The sequence below is a fragment of the Lynx rufus genome, unplaced genomic scaffold (genome assembly GCF_022079265.1).
Source record: "Lynx rufus isolate CCGP_SWC_20201006 ecotype Redwood Valley unplaced genomic scaffold, mLynRuf1.p SCAF_8, whole genome shotgun sequence".
Lineage (NCBI taxonomy): Eukaryota > Metazoa > Chordata > Mammalia > Carnivora > Felidae > Lynx > Lynx rufus.
In genome coordinates this window covers 119,607,997-119,630,765 of record NW_025814896.1, presented here as the reverse complement: position 1 = coordinate 119,630,765, position 22,769 = coordinate 119,607,997, and the positions used below count along the sequence as shown (strand labels likewise).

The 22,769-nt window shown below is 56.1% G+C and overlaps 1 protein-coding gene across 1 annotated transcript in view; it reads left to right on the top strand.

Moving 5' to 3' along the window:
* KCNK3 (potassium two pore domain channel subfamily K member 3) overlaps nt 1-20,474 on the top strand; it is a 35,198-nt gene extending 14,724 nt beyond the window's left edge. Inside the window, exon 2 of the mRNA XM_047067705.1 lies at nt 19,540-20,474. Within this exon, the coding sequence (XP_046923661.1) occupies nt 19,540-20,474 (935 nt within the window). The remainder of the gene's footprint in view (nt 1-19,539) is intronic.
* The last annotated feature ends 2,295 nt before the right edge of the window (nt 20,475-22,769 follow it).

The window sequence follows — 22,769 nt, the reverse complement described above, 5'->3', positions numbered from 1 at the left end:
CCGGGACCTGGGCCACGTCACTCTCCACCCAGCCTGGCTGCTCTCCTCCCCACCCTGCCTACATCCTGACCCAGACGAAGGGAGGCCCAGAGCCCCCTTCAGCTCCTCCCTCGGATTCTGAGGCCCTGCCCGCCCCCGGCTGTGCTGTGACCCGGCTCCCAACTGGAAGAGATGAGCAGAGGGGACACGCAGGCACCACGGGGCCCAGCCACTCCCCAAAGCCCTGACAGGGGGCTGTGGTAGTAATTAGCTTCTCACACATCCCCGGGGTTATTTTTAAGCCTCGTTCTTCCCTGGTTTATTTTTAAAGTAACACTGGCACGCGGCTGGCCAGCTGCCCTTCCCAGGTGCCGTGCCGATTTGGGCCAGGAACGGAGCAGGGCAAAATGCGTCCCTCCCCTGGGGCCCCCCACCAGGTGCCAGAGTTAACCAGCCCCTCACTGGATGGCAAGGGAAGTTCCTGCTGCTCTGAAAGCCCAGGTCCAGCCTGGGGCGAGCAGGTGGGCTGGCGGCGGGAGAGCCCCCCCTCCTCCCGCTCGGCCCGAAAACTCTCACATCTCTGTCCTGCCACTGATGCACACGCTCCATGACCTCAACCAGGTCAGCTCACCTGCCCAGGCCTCAGCTTCCTCACTGCTCAGCTGGGAGAGTGATAGCCATACCTGCCTCCCTGACTGTCAGACACTCAGAAAGAGAGAAACTGAAGCAAGGCTCGAGCATACAGGAAGGCACTGGGATGAACTCTCCATGCAGCCGGGCTGCCCCCCACTGTCCCACTAAACTCCCTTGAAGCCCTGCCTCTCCCCCTGGGCGAGTGACTCCTCCGTGAGAGGCTCCTCGGTTCCCTTCATCTCTTACCCACCTGCCCGGAGACCAGCCTTCCACATTTGCAGTCTGGCCGAGCTCTGATCCAGGCTGCCCGGGGTGCAGGGGCAGCTGTCAGGCTGCTGGTGGCCATTACAAGGCTTCTGCTTGGGATGGGGGTGGAGAGGGCAGAGCCCCCACCCCCACCACCCCCACCCACCTCCTCCCTGGCAGCCTTCCAGAGAGCTCAGCTATGGAAAAGCACTGCCAAGGGTGAGCTCCAAAACACTCTCCTCAGCTCCAGAGCAATAGCTAAGCCTGGAGAGGTATGACATATGGTAGAGGACACCGAAAGGCAGGTTGAAAGTTTGGGCTTCCTTCCCTGTAGTCAATGGGGAGTCACAGAAGGTTTTTGAGTGGAGGAGTGACATTTTGAGCCGAAAGCAGGTTTTTACGCAGAGAGCAGAGTGGGGCATAATCTGGAAGTTGGGGTGGCGAAGATTAGGGAAGGGGCTGGAAAGCTGCCAAGGAGGTCAGGAACCACTGCCCAAGCCCAGACTGCAAAGGGTGAGGGCCTGGATGACTCTGGTGGCTAAAGGAACAGAAGAAAAGGACAGGACTAGGAGGACTAGGACAAGGTGTGCAGGGGAAAAGAGGAAGGGACGGTGTTCAGTCTGGCTAAGGAATGAGCACATTAACAGGAATCGGGCAGTACAGAGAGAGCCAACGTGGGACAGAAGGGTGCTTTCGGGTTGTCGCAACAAGCTTGGGTGTCCCGGTTCAACCACGTAGAGCATGGAGTAGAGCTGGAGGCAAGTTCTTGGCGGCCCGCTCTGGGAGCCAGCATCAGAGCAGCTCTTGCAAAGTCCTGCCCCACTCTTACAATCAGGGTGCAGCGGGTGAGACTGCAAAGGACCAGCAGAAGCAGGAGAGTGGAGTGTCCACAAAGGCGGCAGAGGAAGACTGGCCATCGGGGATGAGTGTGGCCAGAATATGAAGGACAGTAAGGATGCCAACATCCAAGACCCTGTGTGTGGTTGTCCAGGTTGTACACTGTCCAAAAGAATCCAGCTGATGGGTTAGGAAGCTGAAGTTCAACATGCTCAGCAAACTATGCACTCCCAGAGGCTACATCCAGCCAGAGGGGCCCATTTTTTTTTTTTTTCTAATTTATTCTAGAGTTGCCACATAGGTACGGACAGCCCTGTGCCACGGGGTCTGACACTCAGGAAATTCCCGAGGTTTTCAGCAAGAGTGGTCTTGGTGAAGTGCGGGCAGCTAAAGGGGTGAGAAGGGAGGCAATTCTTGGGGGAAGTAAGACCAAGGAAAGAGCATGGTAGGCCTGTCTCCCTCCCTTTAAAAAAACAAACAAACAGACAGACAAACTTGCGGCCAATACTGAAACACTAGGAGAGGACAGTTTGAAAATACCGCCAAATGGGGGGCCTCCAGAAACAACGCCAGGAGGAAGAGCCCAGGACCGGGGCAGAGTGCAGTCAGGGGGTCGGCCTTGGGAAGGGAGTCTCTCCTCCTCTGAATGGGAGAAGCTGGAAGGGAGCAAGGCCCACAGAGAGAACAGGAGAAACAGTATGGGGAGGGCCTCACTCTGCCATGTTTTAGATGTATGACCTTGAGCAAGTCACTGAACCTCCCTGTGGCTCAGCTCCTGCATCTTTAAATGGTAATAATAATAGTACCTACCAAATAGGGTTGTTTGAGGATTAAAAGAGGAGCATGTATTAGCTCGCTTAGAGCAATGTGGCACGTGGTAAGCACCATATAAAAGTCAGCTAGTATTGTTTTGAATTGGGGAGGAGGGAGCCGTGACAGAGGCATTTAATCATTTGAATAAAGTCAAGTGCAGAGAAAGCTAGCTTGCCCAGATTCCACATTGAGGAGGGGTGGGGAGGGGGGGGCACAGCAGAACTATAAGCAGTAGCTGGAGAGAGCTGGGTCCCGCGGAGACAGCCTGGGTCCTGGGGACGCTGCCCAGCTTGGAGCTCTTGGCACCATAAAAAGCAAGTTCAGGGCACCAATGCATAAATAGGAGCCTCTATAGGCCATAGGAGCCATGAAGTCATTCTCCTATTATACCGGATTCTGGGCTGTGAACAGCGGTGAGGGTGGAGGGCTTAGAAGGCGGCAGAATGGCAGAGATAATTGAAAAGGCTGGGAAATCAGAGGTCAGAAGAGAGGTGGCAAGCCCAGGGTGAGTCAGGCAGTGGGAGGCAGGCTGGGGGACGGGCGTCTGCATCCATGTCTCTGTGAGAAGGGCAGCGTCCCCAGGGATGGGGACAGCTGCTTGCTGTCTCCAATGAGGACAACAGGCTGAAAGGGAAGGGTCCGAGCCTTGGTCATCTCATTCTGCCTGAGGAGCATTTCCGACAGGGCGTAGGGTGCAGTGAAATGTGTTTCCATGGAGAGTGAGGGAATCTTAGCCTCTGAGCGGAGTCTGTCTTTGTGGGGGAGGGGCTGGATCTGGGGACTTCTTTAAATCCTAAACAACTTGAAGGGACAGCAGGGCCCAGAGGCCAGGTCCTGTGAGGGGCTCTTCCTGTATCGAGGTGCAGACTGTCCGCCCATCTGGTTCTTGCATTCTCTGCCCTGGATGGTGGACAGAGTCACGCCAAGAGGCTACTGTGGGGACATGTGGGGTGCTGGAGCCAGTGTGTATGTGCATGTGTCTGTGTGTGCACTTGTGCGCACATGCTTGTGTGACTAGTGGGGGTGGGGACACCACATCTGCAGGCCGGCTCAGAGGGAGAGAAGGTCCCGGCAGCTGGCTCCAGGCTGAAGTCCCTGTTGCCTGGAGTCCCTCTCCTCCTGGGCACTATGCCAATCTGCACCATCTGAGCTCCTGAGCCCTGGGGAGAGTGCTGAGCCTAAGAAAAGCCTCCTTCACATCTCCTGGCATCTGTTCCCAAATTCCCTGCCAGCCCAGAGCTGTCTGGGCCACTAGCCACGACCAGAAAGGGGAGTGTGGAAGCAGGTGGTGGAGACAGGGTCCACAGGGGCCACACTCACTCCAAGACCATCCCACCCAACCCAACCCCTCCGTTAAGACTGGCTCCCTGCATCTGCCGGGAATCCGCTGTGGACGCTGGGCAAGGTGGGCCAGCGGAGAGAGACCCACCTCCGTGCAAAAGCCTAACACCTGGCAGAGAGTGGCGAGGGCAGGAAAAGGTGCCATTCTTCCAGCTGGGGGAAAGCGTGTCCAAAGAGGGGGCCCGGAGCCGTCCTTGGAGGGCAGGAGAGATGGAGGAGGCAATTCCAGGCAGCTGTAACATGAGGAAGTGCCCAGAGGTGGGATGTGGGAAGGATGCAGGGAAGCCTCGCAACAGAAGGTACTAGAAGTGTTGGGCCAGGCCAGGTAGGGGGTTAGTTGTGGACACCCCAGACTGCATTTATACATCTGGGGAATAAAAGAAGGCTTCCGAGGGGTGGGTGGCAGCTCAGAGCTGTGCTTAAAAAAGTAATAACACTAATAACAGCTCCTGCTTCCTGAGACTCTCCGTGTGCCAGGCCTTGTGCTAGGCACTTTACCCACTGTATTTCTAATGCCCAGGCCACCCAGCTACCTAGCAAGAGAGGGGCTCACGGAGGCAGTGTGAGTTGTGGGAGAAGCAGCAGGTCTGGAATCAGGAGACCTGGGTCTCAGGTTCAGCTCTGGGGCTCTAACCTTGGGTGAAACACCCACTTTCCCAGGCTTCACTGTCCCCAGCTGTTGAACGTGGACCACCCCTGCCCAGAGGGCCACACAGGGCTGCTGTAAGGATCAACAGGAATGTTCCTAAACACTGTAGAGTGCTGTGCCCACGTGGGTCTCCTGAAACTCAGCCAGGGCCCTTCCGCTGTGCTGCTCACCTCGTAGGGCACACCTTGTCTGGTGCTTGGGAGCCCAGCCCCTCCATCTGTAGCCGCTGGCGCTTAGTCAAGGCCCAGCCCCTTTGGGCCAGCGCAAGTAAAAGGGAACAGCAGCGCTTTGCCAGTGTGAAGGTCAGTATTCAAAAGCCCAGGCCTTTCCCTCCCTCTCTCGGGCCACCCCTGTCTCTGCTATACCCAGCCACCCTGGCTTCTCTGCCCCTGCAACTCCGACTCCCGTGTGACTTTAGCTCACAGTGGTCCTAGCCAGGACCCAGCTCTTTGTAACCCTGCAGCCCAGCTCCCCAAAGCTGACCAGCCGGTCAGCCTGTAATCACAGTCCCTGAAAGAGATAACCTGACTGGCTCAGCCCAGCGGACAGTTTGGGTCCTCTTGGATCAGGTGTCCATCAGTCGTCCAACCAACTGTAGGCTAGGCCGAGGTCACATGGGGCAAAGGGGCTGGCCAGGCCCTCAACTAAGGTTGTTGCAGGAAGGGGGAAGGCACTCCAGCCATGTCCATCGAAGACAGCCTTCCTTGGGGCCCTGTCCCTTTGCCCTCCAGCTTCCGCCTCCCCACTTCCTGCTCAGGGCCATATTGAAGTATCCTAGGAGTCTCCAAAGAGACCTCCGGAGGGCTGCTCCCTGGGACAGAAAGGACCAGCCTTTGGAGGGACACCATTTCCCTCCTCACATGGTTTGAACACCCACTGTCCTGCCCTGAGGCATTTACAGTACTCTTAGGATGATGGCCCACTACACACGTTTTCCATGAGCTGTCAACCAAGTGCATGGTCCCAGGGACACCCAAGAGTGTCTGGACTCCGAAAGCCAAAAGATCTATGTCAAATCCTGGCTTTGCCAATTTTTATCAGTCCTTAGCTTCCCTGAGCCTCAGTTTCCTTATCAAAATGGAGCTAACAGTGCCTACCTTGAAGGTCACGGTGAGGACTGGAGATAATTAACGTAAGGGTGCTGGATTGGGTTAGCGGTAGGGGCACTAAGGGCAGAGAAAGCATAGGCTTCCCTCTGGCCTGGGAATGCCCTCCCTTGCTCTCCCTCCTTCCTCACACACTCCCCCCGCTCCCCATCCCACCTGCCACCCCACACTCAGCCTCACACAGTGGAGGCCAGGAGGCAAGTCTCCACCAGGGGACCGAGCCTGGGCCCTGACCGCCTCTTAAAAACCGTTGTCCAGTGTCCAGCACCACCCGGGCCAGCTGGCCCCCTCCCCGCTTTCCGTGCAAGCAGACTTGACTAAATGAAGCTTTGCTCACGGAGGCATCACTGCGCGTTAGGAGCTGGGTCAATACGGCAGGCGGGGTCCGCCAGGAGAGGCAAGGGAGTGGCAGAGACGGACGCCGTGCGAAGAGCTGAGAGGACGGGATGCTGTTGGGGCCAGAGCAGGAGGAAGGTTCCTCAGAAGGCTCCTCAAGAGGGAGAAGGCAGGGGATAGGGGACAGCAGCCAGCATTGCATCGGCACAGGGAGGCGGTGAGTGTGGAAAAAGGGAGGAAGGTCTTCACCATAAGTCTATAAATCGAGGATTGTGCTAAAACTAAAAATTTACTTAAACAGAAGAGTAAATGGTAGAAGGAGGAGGAGGACAAGGAGGAGAAAGGGGGACAGAGAGAGTATGGCCTCAGACAATAACCTTGGCCCAGTTTCTGGCGACAACAAGGGCCAGGCAGCTCCGTGCACGAGCCAGGTGTCCACGCCAGCCCTGAGCAAGACTTCCAGGTATCCGGGGACACCCTTTGGAGGCCTTAGGGAACATGAGTGCCACGTTCCCAGCCACAGGAGCGCTGGCAGGATTGCTGTGCCTTTCAACCCCCTCCGGTTTCCAGGTGCCCACAGGAGCCCCCTGTCTGGGTCCCCCTGTCACAGGAAGGTGCCTCTGGCATAGACTCCACACATCCTGGGGCAAGTCTTTACTTCAGGGACCGTCTCCTCTCAGCCTCCCACTCGCCTGCTTCTCTTCCCAGAGGGCAAGACCGAGCCACCCTCAACTCCATGTCCTCTCCTGGCACGGAGCAGAGTAGCTGGCGCAAAGCAAGGGATGCTTAAGAAATGTCTGCTCAATTAATTAAGACAGGCTAAGAGGAACGAAGCCATCTTTGCCCCTCTGATTTTCCAACTGATATTCCTGAGACCAGCCAGGTGCTGCAGCCTTCCTGGGTCCCCTGCCGCCCACTCGGCCTCTGTAGGCACGACGCCCCCCTCTTCCAGGGCTGGCTCTGAGCTCCCCTCTGCCTCTTGCCATCCGGCTCAGGCCAGGAGGGCACCTTCTGGGGCACAGCAAGGCCCAGCCTCCTGGGAGAAGGGCCTGGATGGGAAGAAGGGGGAATGGTAGCTGGAGGGGGCACCTGCTTTGGCCCCAGTCCAGAAGCCCGGGAGGCCACCGAGACGCGGAAAAAAGAGCGGGAAGGCCTGGCTCTGCCACGTGCCCGTGTGGCCTGGTCCAAGGCACCCAGCCCCTAGGCTCAGTCTCCTCAGCTGAACACCCCAGGCACCTGCCTTCCAGAGTGCAGCATCTAATCCGCCAATGTTGGCTAGACTGTGCACGGCGACAGGCCTGAATCTGTGCCCCAACTCGGCCACTCACCGGCTGTGTGGTCTTAAGTGAGTAACGGGAACTTTCTGTGTCTCCGTTTTCTCACCTGTGAAATGGAGATAATACCTCTCTCATACAGGGTTTGTGGAGATGAAAGTAAATGATGTGCATGAAGCACTTTGTACGGTGCCTGGCACAGCAATGCTCAAATAGATGTGAACTTGGTCATTACTACTGTTATTATTACTACTGCTACATTGTACTACCACCGGACCTAGAAGTACAAGCTACCACTCACCCTCAGAGTCCAGAGGGAGACTGGGAAAACAAAATGAGAAAAGGAGGAGGCGGGTGGGGGGAGGGGGCGCACAGCGCCTAGGTGGCTCAGTCGGTTAAGCGTCTGACTTTGGCTCAGGTCATGATCTCACGGTTCCTGGGTCCAAGCCCGCGTCGGGCTCTGTGCTGACAGCTCAGAGCCTGGAGCCCACTTCCGATTCTGTGTCTTCCTCTCTCTCTGCCCCTCCCCTGCTTGTGCTCTGTCCCTGTCTCTCAAAAATGAATAAATGTTAAAAAAAAAAAAAAAAGAATTTAAAGGAAGAGGGGGAGGAAAGAAGGAGGAAAAAGAGAGAGAGAAGGAAGAAAAGGCAAAGAAGAAGCTAAAAAAGTAAAAAGAAGCAAAGATTCCAGGGCCCAGGAGGCTGGACTCCAGGGCTAGATGGGGGTCCACTGGGGACCCCTGGGGGCTCAGCAGTCAGTAGGGGGAGCCTGGGGACCAACAATACTCCCTGACGCCTTGGCCCATGTTAGCCCCAGGAGACCTAGACAGGGAGACGTGGTCATCTCCTCCCTGACTCCATGTGGCCTCCTGCGCTAGGAGGCTGCATGGGGGTGGGGTCGCAGACTTCAGTCTGCCTCAGCTGTGGGCCGTATTCAGAGCACTGCCGGCCAGGCCAGCCTAGCTCCGGCCCCCTTGCAGGAAAATGCAAAGGGTTCTCAGGCGACCCACGGCATCCGCTCAGCACGGGCTGGAACAGCTCTGCGGACATGCGGGCCCCAGCGACTGTGCGTCTGATGTGCAACCAGAGGCCCAGTGCCATTGTTTGGGGGACCCGACAGTGCTTTCTCCACTGTTTGTGGGGCAGGATGCACGGCCCCTCTCGAGGTCCAGAATCCTAGAATGTCACAGGGCCTCAAGAACATCTCTAGCTTCTTCATTTCCCACAGGAGGGCCTCCAGGCCAAGAAAAGGGCAAGGTCTTGCCTGTGATTACACAGTGAAACAACTCAAACCAGACCCCAGCCAGGTCTTCTGACTTTCACTCCTGTGGAAGAGTCCTGGGGCAGCCTGGGGCAGTGGAAAGAGAACTGCCTTCGAATTTCAAGTTTGGTTGTAGCATCCATGGCCAGAGATAAAACCCTTTACTTCTCTGAGCCTTAGTTTTCACATCCGTAAAATAGGAAGGAAAAGAAGAAGAACGCCTAAGGGTTGCTGTGCAAGCTCAAACGATAAGAGGTAAAGAAACTGCTTTGTAAATGACAAAGCTCTGCACAAGTAAAACACAGAACATATTACTATTTTAGAACTTGGAGCACTTGCACGTGTTAAGGACTCAAAAAGTCTGCTGGTTGAGGGGATGAAGGTTTGAGGCGTGTTGAGTGATGAATAAAGGGCTCTGAGGACTGATTTGTTCAGGTGGGTAGGATCAGGGAGGCTTCACCGAGGGGGTGACTTTTGAGATGGGCTTGGATGGAAGAGTAGAAACCCATCAGGAAGAAAAAAAGCATGTGGGGCCTCCAAGGAGCCGCGGATCCCAATTTTACATGCAGGTTTGAGCTCCAGACTCTGCTCGAAACTCACCCCTCGCCCCCGGGCCTATGCATGGTACACGGAACAAGGGGAGCTAGCAATTTATTAAATCTTCAACTATAACATGGTCAGAGAAGAAATAACCTTCCGATCTAACATCCCATTTGACAGATATGAAAACTGAGGCTCAGGAAGCCAATGTGCCTTAACAAAGGCCCTACGGCAGACTCCGCAAACTAGGGCCCATAAACCAAATTTGGCCCACCACCTATTTTTATAAATCAAGTTTTGTTGGAACATGGCCACACCCCTTCATTTACATATTGTCTATGGCTTTCGTCTCGATATAATGGCAGAGCTGAGTAGTTGCAAGAGGCCATACAGACTATGAGACCTAAAATATTTACTATCTGGCCCTTTAAAGAAGAAAGTTTGCCAACTCCTGTCCTACAGCAAGGTAGTGGCAAGAGCTGGGATGGGAGCCAGGCCTCTGACTCCTGGTTGGGTGCTTTTTAATTCCATGCACCCTTGCCCCTCTGGGCCCATGCTGTCCCCTGTAACACTGCCTGAAGCGTGAGCTTTCAGGCAGCCAGGCTCTGCACAGGCTCAACTCCAGGACGCATGGTGTAGCCAACAGGGAACACCTGGGCGGGCCACTGTTACCCTCATGACAAAATAGGGCTTCTTGCTGGAGGCAGTTCAACCCCTTTGGGGGGAGTCTGACACGGAAATGCCAACATGTGCCTGCTTCTCCTCCATGGGCAAAGCGGAAAGAGCCAGAGAGTGTTACGTGTAGGACTCAGGCCAGCCAGATGCCAAAGTTATAGACACAGCCTTTCAAGAAGCCCACAGAGGAGGACTGGCATCTCCAGCCATCTGCTGAGGTGGCCAAGTCCGCTTTAAATTGTGCTGTAGAATTACTTTCTCGGTGCCAGACTGTCCGTGGTGAATTCGTTTAATTAAAACCCCACCAAATCCAATCTGTTAGAAGTTCTGAGTTCACACATGTCCTGTCCAATCGGTCATAAGGATGCAGATAGGCCACGGGCCTGGGCCACAGCCACCTGGTACAGTGACTGGCCTATAACAGACCCCATAAGCCCCAGGTCAGTGTGCTTCCAAGGACAACCGGAGTCACTGCCCTATTGTGTGACAGAGCCCGCTGCGGACCTCACGCTCTGTTCATCCTCCCTGTCTCTACCCCGTTCGCCTCTCAGGCTCAGTGTTGAGCCTTCCCTAATTTACTCATTCAACAGAGATTAATTAAGTGCCAGCTATGTGCCAAGCATTCTTCTGAACGTGGGGAAAATAGTCGTAACAAAAGAGACAAAAATCCCTGCCCACATGGAGCTTACAGTTTAAACCCAGAAATGCAAGAGCATCTCACACACTATGTCTCTACAAGGGTAGAACTCTCATTTAGGGTTCTACTGAACTCAGTTTAGGCCTGAGCACTTGACAATGGAACCGTGCAGAGGCCTCCTAATTAAACCTTCTGCCCTGCCCACCCTCCCCCCCCCCCATCTCCTACTGCCAACCATCCCCTGCCCCCGCCCCGGAAACAGACACCTCTTTGGTATGTCCCTCCCCTACTCGGGAGCTATCAACAGGTCCTCATTGCCTCCAAGTTGAGATTTGAACTCCTGCCCCTACCCTTCACCTATCTTGCTCTCCTCACCAATCTATGCGGCTCAGGTGAACTTCCTGCTCCAAGAAATCCAGAGTTTTTGTTGCTGTTAGATTTACAATATTCATTGCTAGCTACTTATAAAAGTAATAGTTTTTAGAAAATACACAAGACATAAAAGCAAATTAAAATTAATCATGAGCCCCATGATTCAAAGATAAGCTCTCCGAGCTTTTTCGTGTATTTCTTTCCAGGTGTGTGTAGATACATTTTTTTATATTTATATATTTAGCGTGGGATCCCATTATACATAAAGTGTTGTATCCTGCCATTTTTATTTAACATTCTATGGTGGTTTTCTATGTAATTAAGAGACTGCTGAGGAGTATATTTAATCGCTGCACAATATCCCACCACATAAACACACCTTAATATGTTTAACCAAACCCTATTGGTGAACATTTGGACTGTTTACAATTTTTCACAATGAAAATGCTGCTATAAACATCCTTGTTCATAAATCTTTGTTCCGATCTCTGGTTATTTTCCCAGCAGAGATTCTTAGAAGTGGCACTCCAGGGTCACTGGGCAGACACGTTTCTAAAGGTTCTTGATGTGTATCATGAAGCTGCCTTCCTGAAAGTCTGTTGGTCCCCCTCCCCTCTCCCTTTGTGAGAATACCCACTAGCCTCGGACAGGTATATTTTCTCTGCCTCCTATGTGCCCTGTGTCTCTTTGCATTGTGTCTTTGCTTCAGCAGCTCCCCTCGGTCAGAACCCTGCATTTCCCATCCATCCTTCAGAGCTCAGGGCAAAGACCACCTCCTCCATGAAGCCCCTCCTGATACGCTAACTAAAGTTCTCCACCTCTAGCCTTCCCTCGGCCCCTGTCTTAAGTTCTTCCTAAGATAATTCCCACCATTGCCACGCATTTTAATAATGTGTGTAATAATAGCCTCTTCTTTGTAAGGTACATTGAAGTGGTTCCACTGAGATGCTTCATCTGATTCACTTCAGATAGAATGTGTTTTGAGGTCAAGGACCATGGTTTCATCATCAGAGTCTACTTACTCTGGCCCCATCACCAACCTCAAGTCTAGCCCAACCTCAAGCTAGATCCTGATTTAATGGAGTTTTACAACAGCCTTCCCTATTCCTTGGCCTACCAGAACAGAGTTTGGGATGTTCCCCTCTGCAGCAAGGACTGACTGGAACAGGGGGCCCTGGATTCCAGTCCTCACTCTGTGAGGGACTCACTAGGTCTTAGGGCCAGTCTCCGTCCCTCTCTGGGCCTCAGTCTACTCATCTATAAAATGAGTGTGTTGAACTACATAGTCTCTCACCCTCCCGGACTGATTGCCGCTGCAGCCCCAGGTACCCAGAGCAGCCCTGGGGTGCCTCTGAGGGCCCCTGTGCAAAGCCAGCCTCTGGGATAGGCCGGAGGGAGCTGGCCGGGTAGGCAGGCCTGGCTCCAGGCCAGGCTGTGTCTGCAAACACTGACCTTGGCTGCCGCAGGGATTTTCCATGACACCAGCACCCTCCCCCCCCCAGCTCCCCCTAATCCCACGTGGGCCTGGGGAGGGTGGGGGCTGGGAGTGGTGGGGGCTGTCCTATACCAGAGGACCCTGAATCACAGCAATGGGGCACCTGTGGATGGGGTACAGCTAAAAGAGAGAGAGGAGAGAGCAGTGGTCCTACAGGTGGAAAGTCTGGTGGGAAAGCAGGAGTAAAAAGAGCACCTGCCAGTGCAGAATGGGGAGAAGAGCCGAAAGAGGGGCTGGGGAGATGGGAAAGAGGCCTTGGAAAGGGGCAGGATGGAGGGAGGGAGGGTGCTGTGCTTCACAGCTGTCCTTCCTGAGAGCTCTAGCCTGGAGGGGACAAACTCCAGACCCAGCTCTGCACACTGGTCCCTCCCCCCAACCCAGGTCCATGAGGCCCCGGTGGTTTCCCAGGCCTCAGTCAGGGCCTGGCCAGGCCCAGGGTAGGGGGGATTCCTCCTGGGCCCCTGAAGCTGACCTCATTTTGCAGGGGCCCGGGGCCACTGGAAGGACAGGAGGTATGAGTCACTAAAGGCCTTCCTGCCAAGGCCACCTCCCCTCCCCCCTGAGGGGAGGTTCCTCTCATCTGCACCCCAGACTTAGCAGCTTCCTGGGTTGAACAGCATTTTCTTTTCTTTTTTTTTTTTAAGTTTTATTTATTTATCTTGAGAGAGACAGCATGAGTGGGGAAGGAGCAGAGAGAGGGAGAGAGAGAATCCCAAGCAGGCTCTGCGCTGCCCACTCAGAGCCGAATAAGGGGCCAAACCCATGAAACCCTGAGATCATGACCTGAGCCGAAATCAGAAGTCAGACGCTTAACTGACCGAGCCACCCAGACGCCCCTGAACAGCATTTTCTGAGCAGCGGCTCCTACCAGGCCTTGCACCGGACACTGAGGGGACTTGCTGGCCCCCTGGGAGCTCAGAGCCCTGCAGAGCTGAGGGCAGAAAGGTGAGCACTGCAGCCAGGCAAGGGGAGCGGAACCTCCAGCTCCAGTGAGGGATCCAGGAAAGTTCTGGAAAAGGCGTTGTCTGAGCTGGACCCTAAGGCTAGAGGAGAAGGCGGGCATTCTCTTCCCTGTCTCCACCAGGCAGCCTCCTCCCTCCTCCCCAGAGCCTGGGCACTCCTGCCAGCTTCCTTCCGCCTCATCTCCTTTAACACACCAATTAGACTCCTGCGGAGCCTCCTATCCCACTTCCTGGCTCCACAGCATCTCTAGACCAAGGGGGCGGCTCCCTGTCTGCGCCTCAGGCCCCTGGGGAGGCAGGGTGTTCAGTGGGCCTCTCTGAGGGGACCCACGGGTTCAGGCCTGACTGCCCCCCTGCGGACCCCGCAGGAGAGCCCGGCCTCCCTCGGGGGGCACCCCTGTCCTGCAGCTAGTCCGCTGGCTGCCGGTGTTTCCCTCGAGCCCCCACTTCCCTCTGGCTGCCCCACCAGGCCCAGGCAGCAGCTCCAAGGTCAGACCCCCTCCCCATGTCCAGCTCTGCACCAGCCCAGCTTAGCCCAGAGTTCACCCCCTTTGGGCGCCTGAGGCCACAGGTCAGATCCATCTTCCCTCAGGGCAAACATTAGCCTCACTGGTGCCCTTATTTACATTAGATAACTAGGGCTACGGGGAACCAGGAAACGGGATGCAGCCAGGCATTGCCAAGGGCTGTGTGTTTCTCATCTACAGAAGGGACCGGACATCCGAGAATCTCAAAGTCAGAGACCTAGAAGGAAGACCTTAAAGTTCTAGACGCTATAGCGGAGCATTTTCCAAACTTCCAGCAACACGCACGGTGAGGAAAGCCCTCGAAGGACAAATAAGTGGAAAAACTTAGGCCATTCCCCCAACTTTGACCGACCTTGCACATGTACGGCTCTGATAAAGCCTACACTTAAATCCAGTGACAACAAACCCTGTGAAATTCAGCATTCCTCCAGTCCAATTGAACCAAGCAACCCTCTCCTCATCCAACAGTTATGAACAGTCCATGGAACTGCTGTTCCAGGAAATTAACTTTTGGGAAACACTAATCATGGGCTGCTGGTGCTAAAAGGAACTTTAAAGACCATCTAATCTTGATGTTTCCCAAAATATTCACACTCATAATTAATATTCATCGATCCCAATGTCCTAAGCATCCAAAGCCTGCCAAGGCCTCAAAGTCCCCACAGCAACTCTATGAGGTAAGTATAATCATTATTCCCATCTTACAGATGCGGAGACTGAGGCACTTAGAAGCTTCCGTTACTTGGCCCAAGTCGAAATATGTCTGGCTCCAGGCACTCTGCCGTCATCTATGCCACTAAGCTGCCGAGATCCCCTGCAGAGAGTAGAAATATCTGTTTTTAGTATTTCAAAAGCATAACAATAAGTTAATTCAGTCTCTAGAATCAGTTAGCCCCTGCTAATTCAGAAGTTCTGATTGGCAGGTGGGTTCTTAATTAATTTTGGTGGGGAAAGAATTAATTATTCCTTTCACAATGATCTATTCAGTGCCCGGTCTCTGTAGGAGACTGATTGACACGTGGCGCTTCATAAATAAAGGCTTTCAAAATTTAGAATCTACAAATGGGTGGGTTAATACAAAAAATAATAAAAGGGGGGGGGGAGTTGACGGACACCTTTTATCTTGCCCTATCCTGCATGTCACAAAGGAGGAAAGTCAAGGACCAGGGAGGGGAAAGGACTAACTCGAGACACAGAACTAGTTCTGGCCAGGGCCAGGTCAGACCCCTGGATCTCCCACCTCCTTAGCCCCATGCTTTTTTCCTCCATCCAAGGCTGTGGCCAGAGTTCTGGCTTTGTAGCGAGCTAGGCCAGGGGCAGGAGGTCAAGCACTCAGACTGACGGGCACACGGTATCAGTGGGGAACAGCAGCTGAGCCCGGTCTGGCCAAGGCCACCACGAAGGATTCAGACTGGCTATCTGTGCTTTAACTGGAAGGAAATAGGCTACAGGGAGAGGCCCTAACCCCCTGCATCTCCCTGGGAGACAGCTTTGGCCAGTTTCTGAGGTCCTTGGTGATACCAGGAGGAAAACAAAGAAACTGAGGCCTAGGGCTTCCTGTCCCACCTCTCATTTTTCCTGCTGCCCCAGATAGCCAAAATTAATATTTATGTCTAACCACATAGTTAATTTTATGTCCAGCCACCTGGCTTCCTCAGGTGGATTCTATGCCTCCAGCCAGGTTTCAGGGCCACCTCTTAGCCTAGTTGCTCCCAAGCAGGGGCTGCTGGGCCCTTGTTGAATGAACAAGTCAACCTTGGTCACACTGAGCCAGAGGGCAGAGGACAGAGCACTGCGTTGGGCCTGGCTCTGCCATTCGCTGGCTGTGTGCCCTGGAACAGATCACTCTCCTTCTCTGGGCCTCTATTTCCTCATCTCTACATCATAAGGACTGGGTCATATGATCACTGAGGGATTTTCTGGCTCTGAGAACCTAGAAGTCTAGTGGATTCAGGAAGAGGTGGCTGGGAGAGGAGGGCAGTGACAGCCCCGGTCAGTGCTCTGACAGGCAGCGGCTAGAGTCTCATGATCGGGGGATGAGTTCTGGCTGGTCAGTCCACCAGGTCCTACGAGGGAGGGTCCTCAGGGGATCAGGCGCGGGGCGCAGCTTCTGTGTGTGTCAGTGACACACAAGGACAGACGGAGCCCCTCGCCCAGTGAGTCACAGAGCTGGACAGCAGGGAGAAGACTGGGATTATCTTTTGCCCCCTCTCTCAAAACCCACGCCTGATGTGGGCAAGGACCAGGCAGGCAGCGGGCCTGCTGGCAGGCAGACAGGCCTTGCCAAACTCCCAATTACTTCCCAGAAGTTCCAGGGCCCCCCGGGAGTGGCTCCACCCCAGCTGGCACCGCTTCCAGCTGGGCACCCACGTCAGCAGGTCCTCACAGCTCCCTTGCCCTTTCACCCAATGACAGGGAAACAGATGAAGGGACGGGGCCGTGCTGACCCTGGGCCAGGTACTTGGAGAAGCATCTGGCTCCCCCGGCGTCACACTCCTGTTGCCACTGGGCCACGTCTGTCTCGGAGCAGTGCCCGAGGATGCAACCCCTAGTGGAACGCTCCCCTCTCGGGGCCTCAGTTTCCCATCCCGGTCACCCTTCCTGGGTGATGAATCGGCTCTGAGGCATCGGAATGAGCGATGAGTCAGAAAGTCCTCGAGGCCTTGGCCAACTCACAAGGCCTCTCCAGCCCTTTTCAGCTATAAAACAGAGATCATCAGAAAAATGGCCTTGTGGAAGTTTTTCAGGATTAAGGTTCAAAATGTGTCCGGAGGATAAGACCTCAAGCCTCAGCCTGTGGCAGGGAGGGACGACGAGCCCCGGGGGGGTGTCTGACCCCAAGGGTGAGGTACATCCAGGCTGGGGACACCCTGGACAGGACAGTGGGTCGAGTGGGGCATGAGGCTCTGGCTGGAGAAGAGCCTTCGGGTAAGCCTGGCTGTGCCACCGCGTAGCACCAACAGGGGGAAGGCAGGGAATGGAGTTGTCACTTCCGGCCGGGAGCTGGAGAAGCACGAGCACACTCAAGATAGATCTGAGTCGGCAGGGGCAGGGCGGATGCCCTGTGCGGACAGGCCCAGGGGAAGAAGGTGGCCGGCCACATGTCTGCTGGCACGTGGGCTGTACTGAGACCAGGGAGGGCCTCTCTGCAGCTAGGGGACTTTGTGCGCAGCTACGGTGGACACTGGGTTTTCCTGAAGTCAGAGCCTCTGAGCGAGCACAGGGAGAGGTGGCAGTGGCAGTGACAGGGGGTCCTTCTCGCTGAGCCCACACAGGTTGCCCCCCCACCCCGGACCACGCTCTCAGGCGGCCTTTTCCCTGTGAGGTCCCGTCCCCCCTGCTCCTTCACGAACCCCACAGGTTCTGAAGTACTTACGTGTCTAGCTAACATGGTGCGTCGGGCAACCAGGCTGGGTATTAATAGCTGTAGCTCAAACCCCTAGAGTGCAGACAGGGCAAAAGAGGTCCAGAGAGGGGAATGCCTGTGCCCAAGGTCACACAGCCAGCGTGCCGTCAGGCTGGGGCCGGGCCCACGCTACCTAACCCCTGCCCAGCCCCACCCGCGGTGCCATGCCCTCCCCCACGCCCAGTGCGGCGCTGGCCTGGGGGACAGGGAAGGACAGGATAAGAAGCAGTTCTGGCTCAGGGCCTGCCCAGCTGTCGAGGTGAGTTGTGGTCTGGCTGCCGTGGCCGAGCTGGCGGGCACAATCTGTTCTCACCCTGCTGGGACGCAGACAGGCCGGGCATGGCAGCTCAACAGCTCAGCTATCCAGGCCCCTGGCACAGAGTGACACAGTCAACCAGCTAGGTGTCTTGGTTGGGGGGGAGGGGGCGGGGGGGAGGGGAAGGGGAGCCCATTCTAAGGGCAGTCCACAGCCCCACACACTCCAAGCGGCTGTCCCCAGATCTCCCTGAGCTTTAAGATTCAAATGGCCTTGGGCTAACAGAGATGCCAGCTTTACTGGAACTGAGCTGCCCCCCGGCCTGGAAATGTGAGGGAAATCTGGCACCTCGCTCATTAGTAATCATAGCGAGCCATTATTGAACATTTGATACGTACCAGACTCTAGGTTAAGTGCATTATACACATTATCTCATTTATTTCTCCCGAAAAGCCCTGGGAGGCAGGTTCTACTTATCAGCCCCATTTTACACATGTGGAAACCAAGGCCCACAGAGGTTTAAAAAAAAAAAAAAAGGCAGTCCTTGGAAGAGTATGAAGATCTGAATTCATATCAGATACCAAAGCACATGGTATCCTACCTGGCCATGCACATATTCTGAGCATACTTCCTGGGCATGGCAGGCAATGTGGAGGGGAAAGCTTGAGAGAAACATGACAAGGTCCAGCCAGGGCCCACCCTGCCACCCCAAGCCAGCGTTTAGCTGTATGTATGGGGCGCTGGGGGATAGGGCAGGAGGGGTGGTAATAGTGGCCCTGGAGTCCAAAGCTGAACATTCTCAGTGTCACTCAAAACACAGAAGGTCACTTCCAGTGCGGAACCCAGGACAGCTGCACGGAAGAAGCAGCACTGGGTTGGGGCACCTGGATGGCTCAGTCGGTTAGGAAGCAGCATCGGGTTACGTTTTGATAAGGCTTAGAAAGGAGGAACAACTGGAAATCCTGCCAGCCAGCAATATTTTATTATAATAATCCTATTAATAAAAGTAATAAATATCTTAACAGCCCAGTGAAAACAAGCAGGGCCAGGACCGGCAGGCCTCATTTTACAAATGAGGAAAACCAGCTCAGAGAGGGGGTGTAATTTGCCTAAGGTCACATAGCCACAAGTGACAGGGCCGGAACTTGTGCCTAGGGCTTCTGAACTCCCATCCAGGGTCCTTTCCTCTCCAGGTCTTCAGACACAACTCCTGACTTAAGGCCACTTGATGGTTGGCTCAGAGGGAAACTTTGCCTCTTCCCGGCTCCCGGCGCCTGGCTCTGTGAGGGCCAGGCATTGTGTGGAGGAGACGGGGGTTGGGGTTGTCTGGCTGGTGATAGTAACAACGGAAGGACAGGCAGGGGCCCTGCTTCAACAAGGGCAATGCCACTCCCCCCCCCCCATGAGGACAGACCCTACTTTGGGCACAGAGGATGACGCCGGGGCACCAGACTGGGGGCTAATGGAGACCCTGGAGCACCATGCATCCAGCTGGCAGACAGGCACCGTCCCCTTTCTCCCTGACACTGGTAGGCCAGCTGCCTCAGGGACATTGGATGGCCCCAGTTGCCAACTACCCCTCATAAGCTTCGGCTGGCAGCAAGGAAGTTATCAAGGAGCCACCATGCCTCAGCGTCCCTCCCTCCACACTGAATCACAGGCTAGCCAAGCTCCACCCCTTACAGGCAAGGAAACTGAGGCCCAGAGAGGACAAGGAACAGGTCCAAAGCCGACAGACACTGAACTAGAAACCAGGTCTCCCAAATGACCTACCAGTACCCTTCACACTATCCCTGCTGCCTCTGGACGAAGTTCCCACAGCACTATGAATCAGCTCCTTCTTTAGGTTTAGAAAACGGTTAGGTCTTTGAAGTCAAACAGACTCTGGTTCAAACGCAAGGTTGCTCTACTTCCAAACGGTGTGACCTCAGAAAAGGCGCTTAATCCTCCCTGTTTCCTCCTTCCTCCCTACCCTATGGTGTCAACCAGGGGCATCAGCAAGGAACTAGCATGGCGTGCGGGGGTCAAGGATGTGCCCATAATCGTGCGCTGTCTTCTCTCCGGTTGGAAGGAGAGGCCCGAATCGGCAAGGTTGAGGAGGTGGAGGGCAGAGATCTCGGGGAAAGGGGTCAGGGTTTCCGGAAGTCCAGCCCCACAGCGCGTGCCTTCTCTCCTCTTCCCCGGCTTTCCCCCAGGCTATGGCCACGCGGCACCCAGCACGGATGGCGGCAAGGTGTTCTGCATGTTCTACGCGCTGCTGGGCATCCCGCTCACGCTCGTCATGTTCCAGAGCCTGGGCGAGCGCATCAACACCTTCGTGAAGTACCTGCTGCACCGCGCCAAGAGGGGGCTGGGCATGCGGCGCGCCGACGTGTCCATGGCCAACATGGTGCTCATCGGCTTCTTCTCGTGCATCAGCACGCTGTGCATCGGCGCCGCCGCCTTCTCCTACTACGAGCACTGGACCTTCTTCCAGGCTTACTACTACTGCTTCATCACGCTCACCACCATCGGCTTCGGCGACTACGTGGCGCTGCAGAAGGACCAGGCGCTGCAGACGCAGCCGCAGTACGTGGCCTTCAGCTTCGTGTACATCCTCACGGGCCTCACGGTCATCGGCGCCTTCCTCAACCTCGTGGTGCTGCGCTTCATGACCATGAACGCCGAGGACGAGAAGCGCGACGCCGAGCACCGCGCGCTGCTCACGCGCAACGGGCAGGCGGGCGGGGGCGGCGGCGGCGGCGGCGGCGGCGGGGGCGGCGGGGGCGCGGGCGGCAGCGCGCACACCACGGACACCGCCTCGTCCACGGCGGCGGCGGGCGGCGGCGGCTTCCGCAACGTCTACGCCGAGGTGCTGCACTTCCAGTCCATGTGCTCGTGCCTCTGGTACAAGAGCCGCGAGAAGCTGCAGTACTCCATCCCCATGATCATCCCGCGGGACCTCTCCACGTCCGACACGTGCGTCGAGCAGAGCCACTCGTCGCCGGGAGGGGGCGGCCGCTACAGCGACACGCCCTCGCACCGCTGCCTGTGCAGCGGGGCGCAGCGCTCCGCCATCAGCTCGGTGTCCACGGGCCTGCACAGCCTGTCCACCTTCCGCGGCCTCATGAAGCGCAGGAGCTCCGTGTGAACGCCCTGCGGGGCCTGGAGCGCCTGGGGTTGCGGGGCCGGGGGAGGGAGGGGCTCCTGCCGGGAGGAGCAGCCGGGGTGGGTGAGGAGGCCCCATGGGACCCTCCCCACACCCCTCACCACCCTCCTCCGGCCGCGCCCCTCCCCCCGCCCCCCATCTCCCGACTGTGCCTGCTCGCACCAGCCGGCAGGAGCCCGGGCTCTGAGGATGTTTCAGGACATCCGCGCCCTGCAAATTCCGAGAAATGTGAAATGTGGGGGGTGGGGGGTGGGGGAGGGAAGGCAGAAGCTGGGAGCCTCCCATCCCTCTGGAAATCTAAGGAGCTCCCTCCGTTCTCAGAGGCCCTGCTGGTACCCAGACCACCCCCCACCCCCCCTCCTCCATCCGGAGGAAACTTCGTGTTCTGTGTAAGTTTGCATCTCTATTTATACCTCTGTCCTGCCAGGTCTCCCACCTTCCCCAGGCTCCAAAAGCCAGGGTGTCTTTGTTCAGGTCACCCCCACTCAGCCCCACTCCCCTTCCTCATCCCCAGCTGTGTCTCCCAGCCTCCCACTACCTTTTGTGTTGTTTTGCATGGCTTTGCAGTTATGAAGAAAGTGGAAACCCAGCAGTCCCTAAAGCTAGTCCCCAGAAGGCAGGCAGACTGAAGCAAGGACAGGCAGGCTGCAGGAGGGACAGAGGAGGGAGGGGGAGATTGTGGCCCTCTGGTCTGCAGGGCAGCCCACGGGGAGGTGAGAGTTAACTGGCCTCCAGCCTCCGACACTGCCCTTAGAATCAAACAGAAAACTTCGTACCTGCCGTCCCCAGCTGCTGCTGACAATGACCAACTCTTACATCTGTGGAATGAGTTTCAGCCTCTGAAACCCTGCCCTGACTACCCATTCATCTGATTCTCACAGTACTCGGTTAGGTCAGCAAGGCAGGAGTTCTCATCCTCACTTTACAGGGGACACTGAGGCCCAGACAGGTGAAGTGACTTGCCCAAGGTGGCACAGACAGCAAAAGGCACAGGCGAACAAGAACCCAGGCTGCTGCTTCTGAGTTTTGGTGCCCTTTCCTCCTGACCACCCTGCCCACTGTTGAAAGCAGAGCTCCTGCCCGGTGCACCCAGGCACTGCGTGAGCCAGCACTGGGACTCAGCCTCGACTCCACTTGGCCAGGAGGCAGGGGCTCTGAATGGACCCCTGAGGCCGAGTAGGACCCCCTCAGTGTCCGGACTGCCCGCTTACAAACAGGGAAGCAGGGCCGGGGACAAACAGGGAAGCAGGGCTGAGGCTCATGGAAAAAAGAGCAGGAGCCAAGGGCTCCAGGGGTTTGGGAATCGGGCAGAATGAACTAGAGAACTGTCGGGCATATCCAATTGGGACCTTATCCCTGGCTCACAGCCAGTGTTGGTGCCTGTGTCCCAAGTAGCTAGAGACAAATTAAGGCTGCAGCAAGGAGCGCCCCTCTCAGGTAGGGAGTTTGGACCTGGTGTGCCCACTACCTACCCCACCTGCAACCCAGAAACCCAGGTGCAGAGCAAGCAGACCGAGGTGACGCCCTAGACTCCACAGCTGGAGCTGGTACCGTGTCTCAGGACAGCATCAGAGGTGGGTGAGGGGCGTCTCCCCACTCAGAACTGCCCTCCTATGTCGTTGCCATGGCGGCTCCCTAACCCTGCTGAGCAAGGCCAGCCCTGGTATTCAGGGATGCTGGAGTGGGGGTCCCACAGGGTGGTCAGCCTCAGCCGCGCCCCAGCCTCTGGGAACCCCTAAGAGAGAAGAAGTCTGGCCTGTGTGTGAGTCCTGTCTCAGCATGGAGGAGCTCGCCGCCCAGGTGCCAAGAAGAGGGCCCAGGACCCAGGGGTGACCTCTGTGTTTATGTGTGGGGCTGGGGGACAGTGCTGGCTGCCTCTGTCCCACGTGTGACCCTGCCCTCGAGGGGTCCTGTCCCGTCAGTCCCGAGGGAGCCACAACCAAAGTTGCAGGGAGATGGCGAGGAAGGAGGCCAAATGGTCTCGAGCAGAGCATGGCAGGCTGCTCGGCCTCCAGCGGGCCTTTCCCAGGGAACTAGAAGGCCAGAGTGGCTTCCCCCCTCACCCGCTCCCCCACTGCAGGCAGCCTTTCTGCTTCCCCAATGCCTTATGCCTGGGCACACTGCCACAGAATATGCAATACATGTGGGTGCCCCCGCGCCCACACCCCCACCCCGGGCAGCCCCTGGACCCTAAAGGCTGCAGCTGCCACGGCCTCCCTTCAGCCCCTCCTGCCTATCTGTCTTCACAATGAGAATGGCGCCTAATAAATGCTGTCC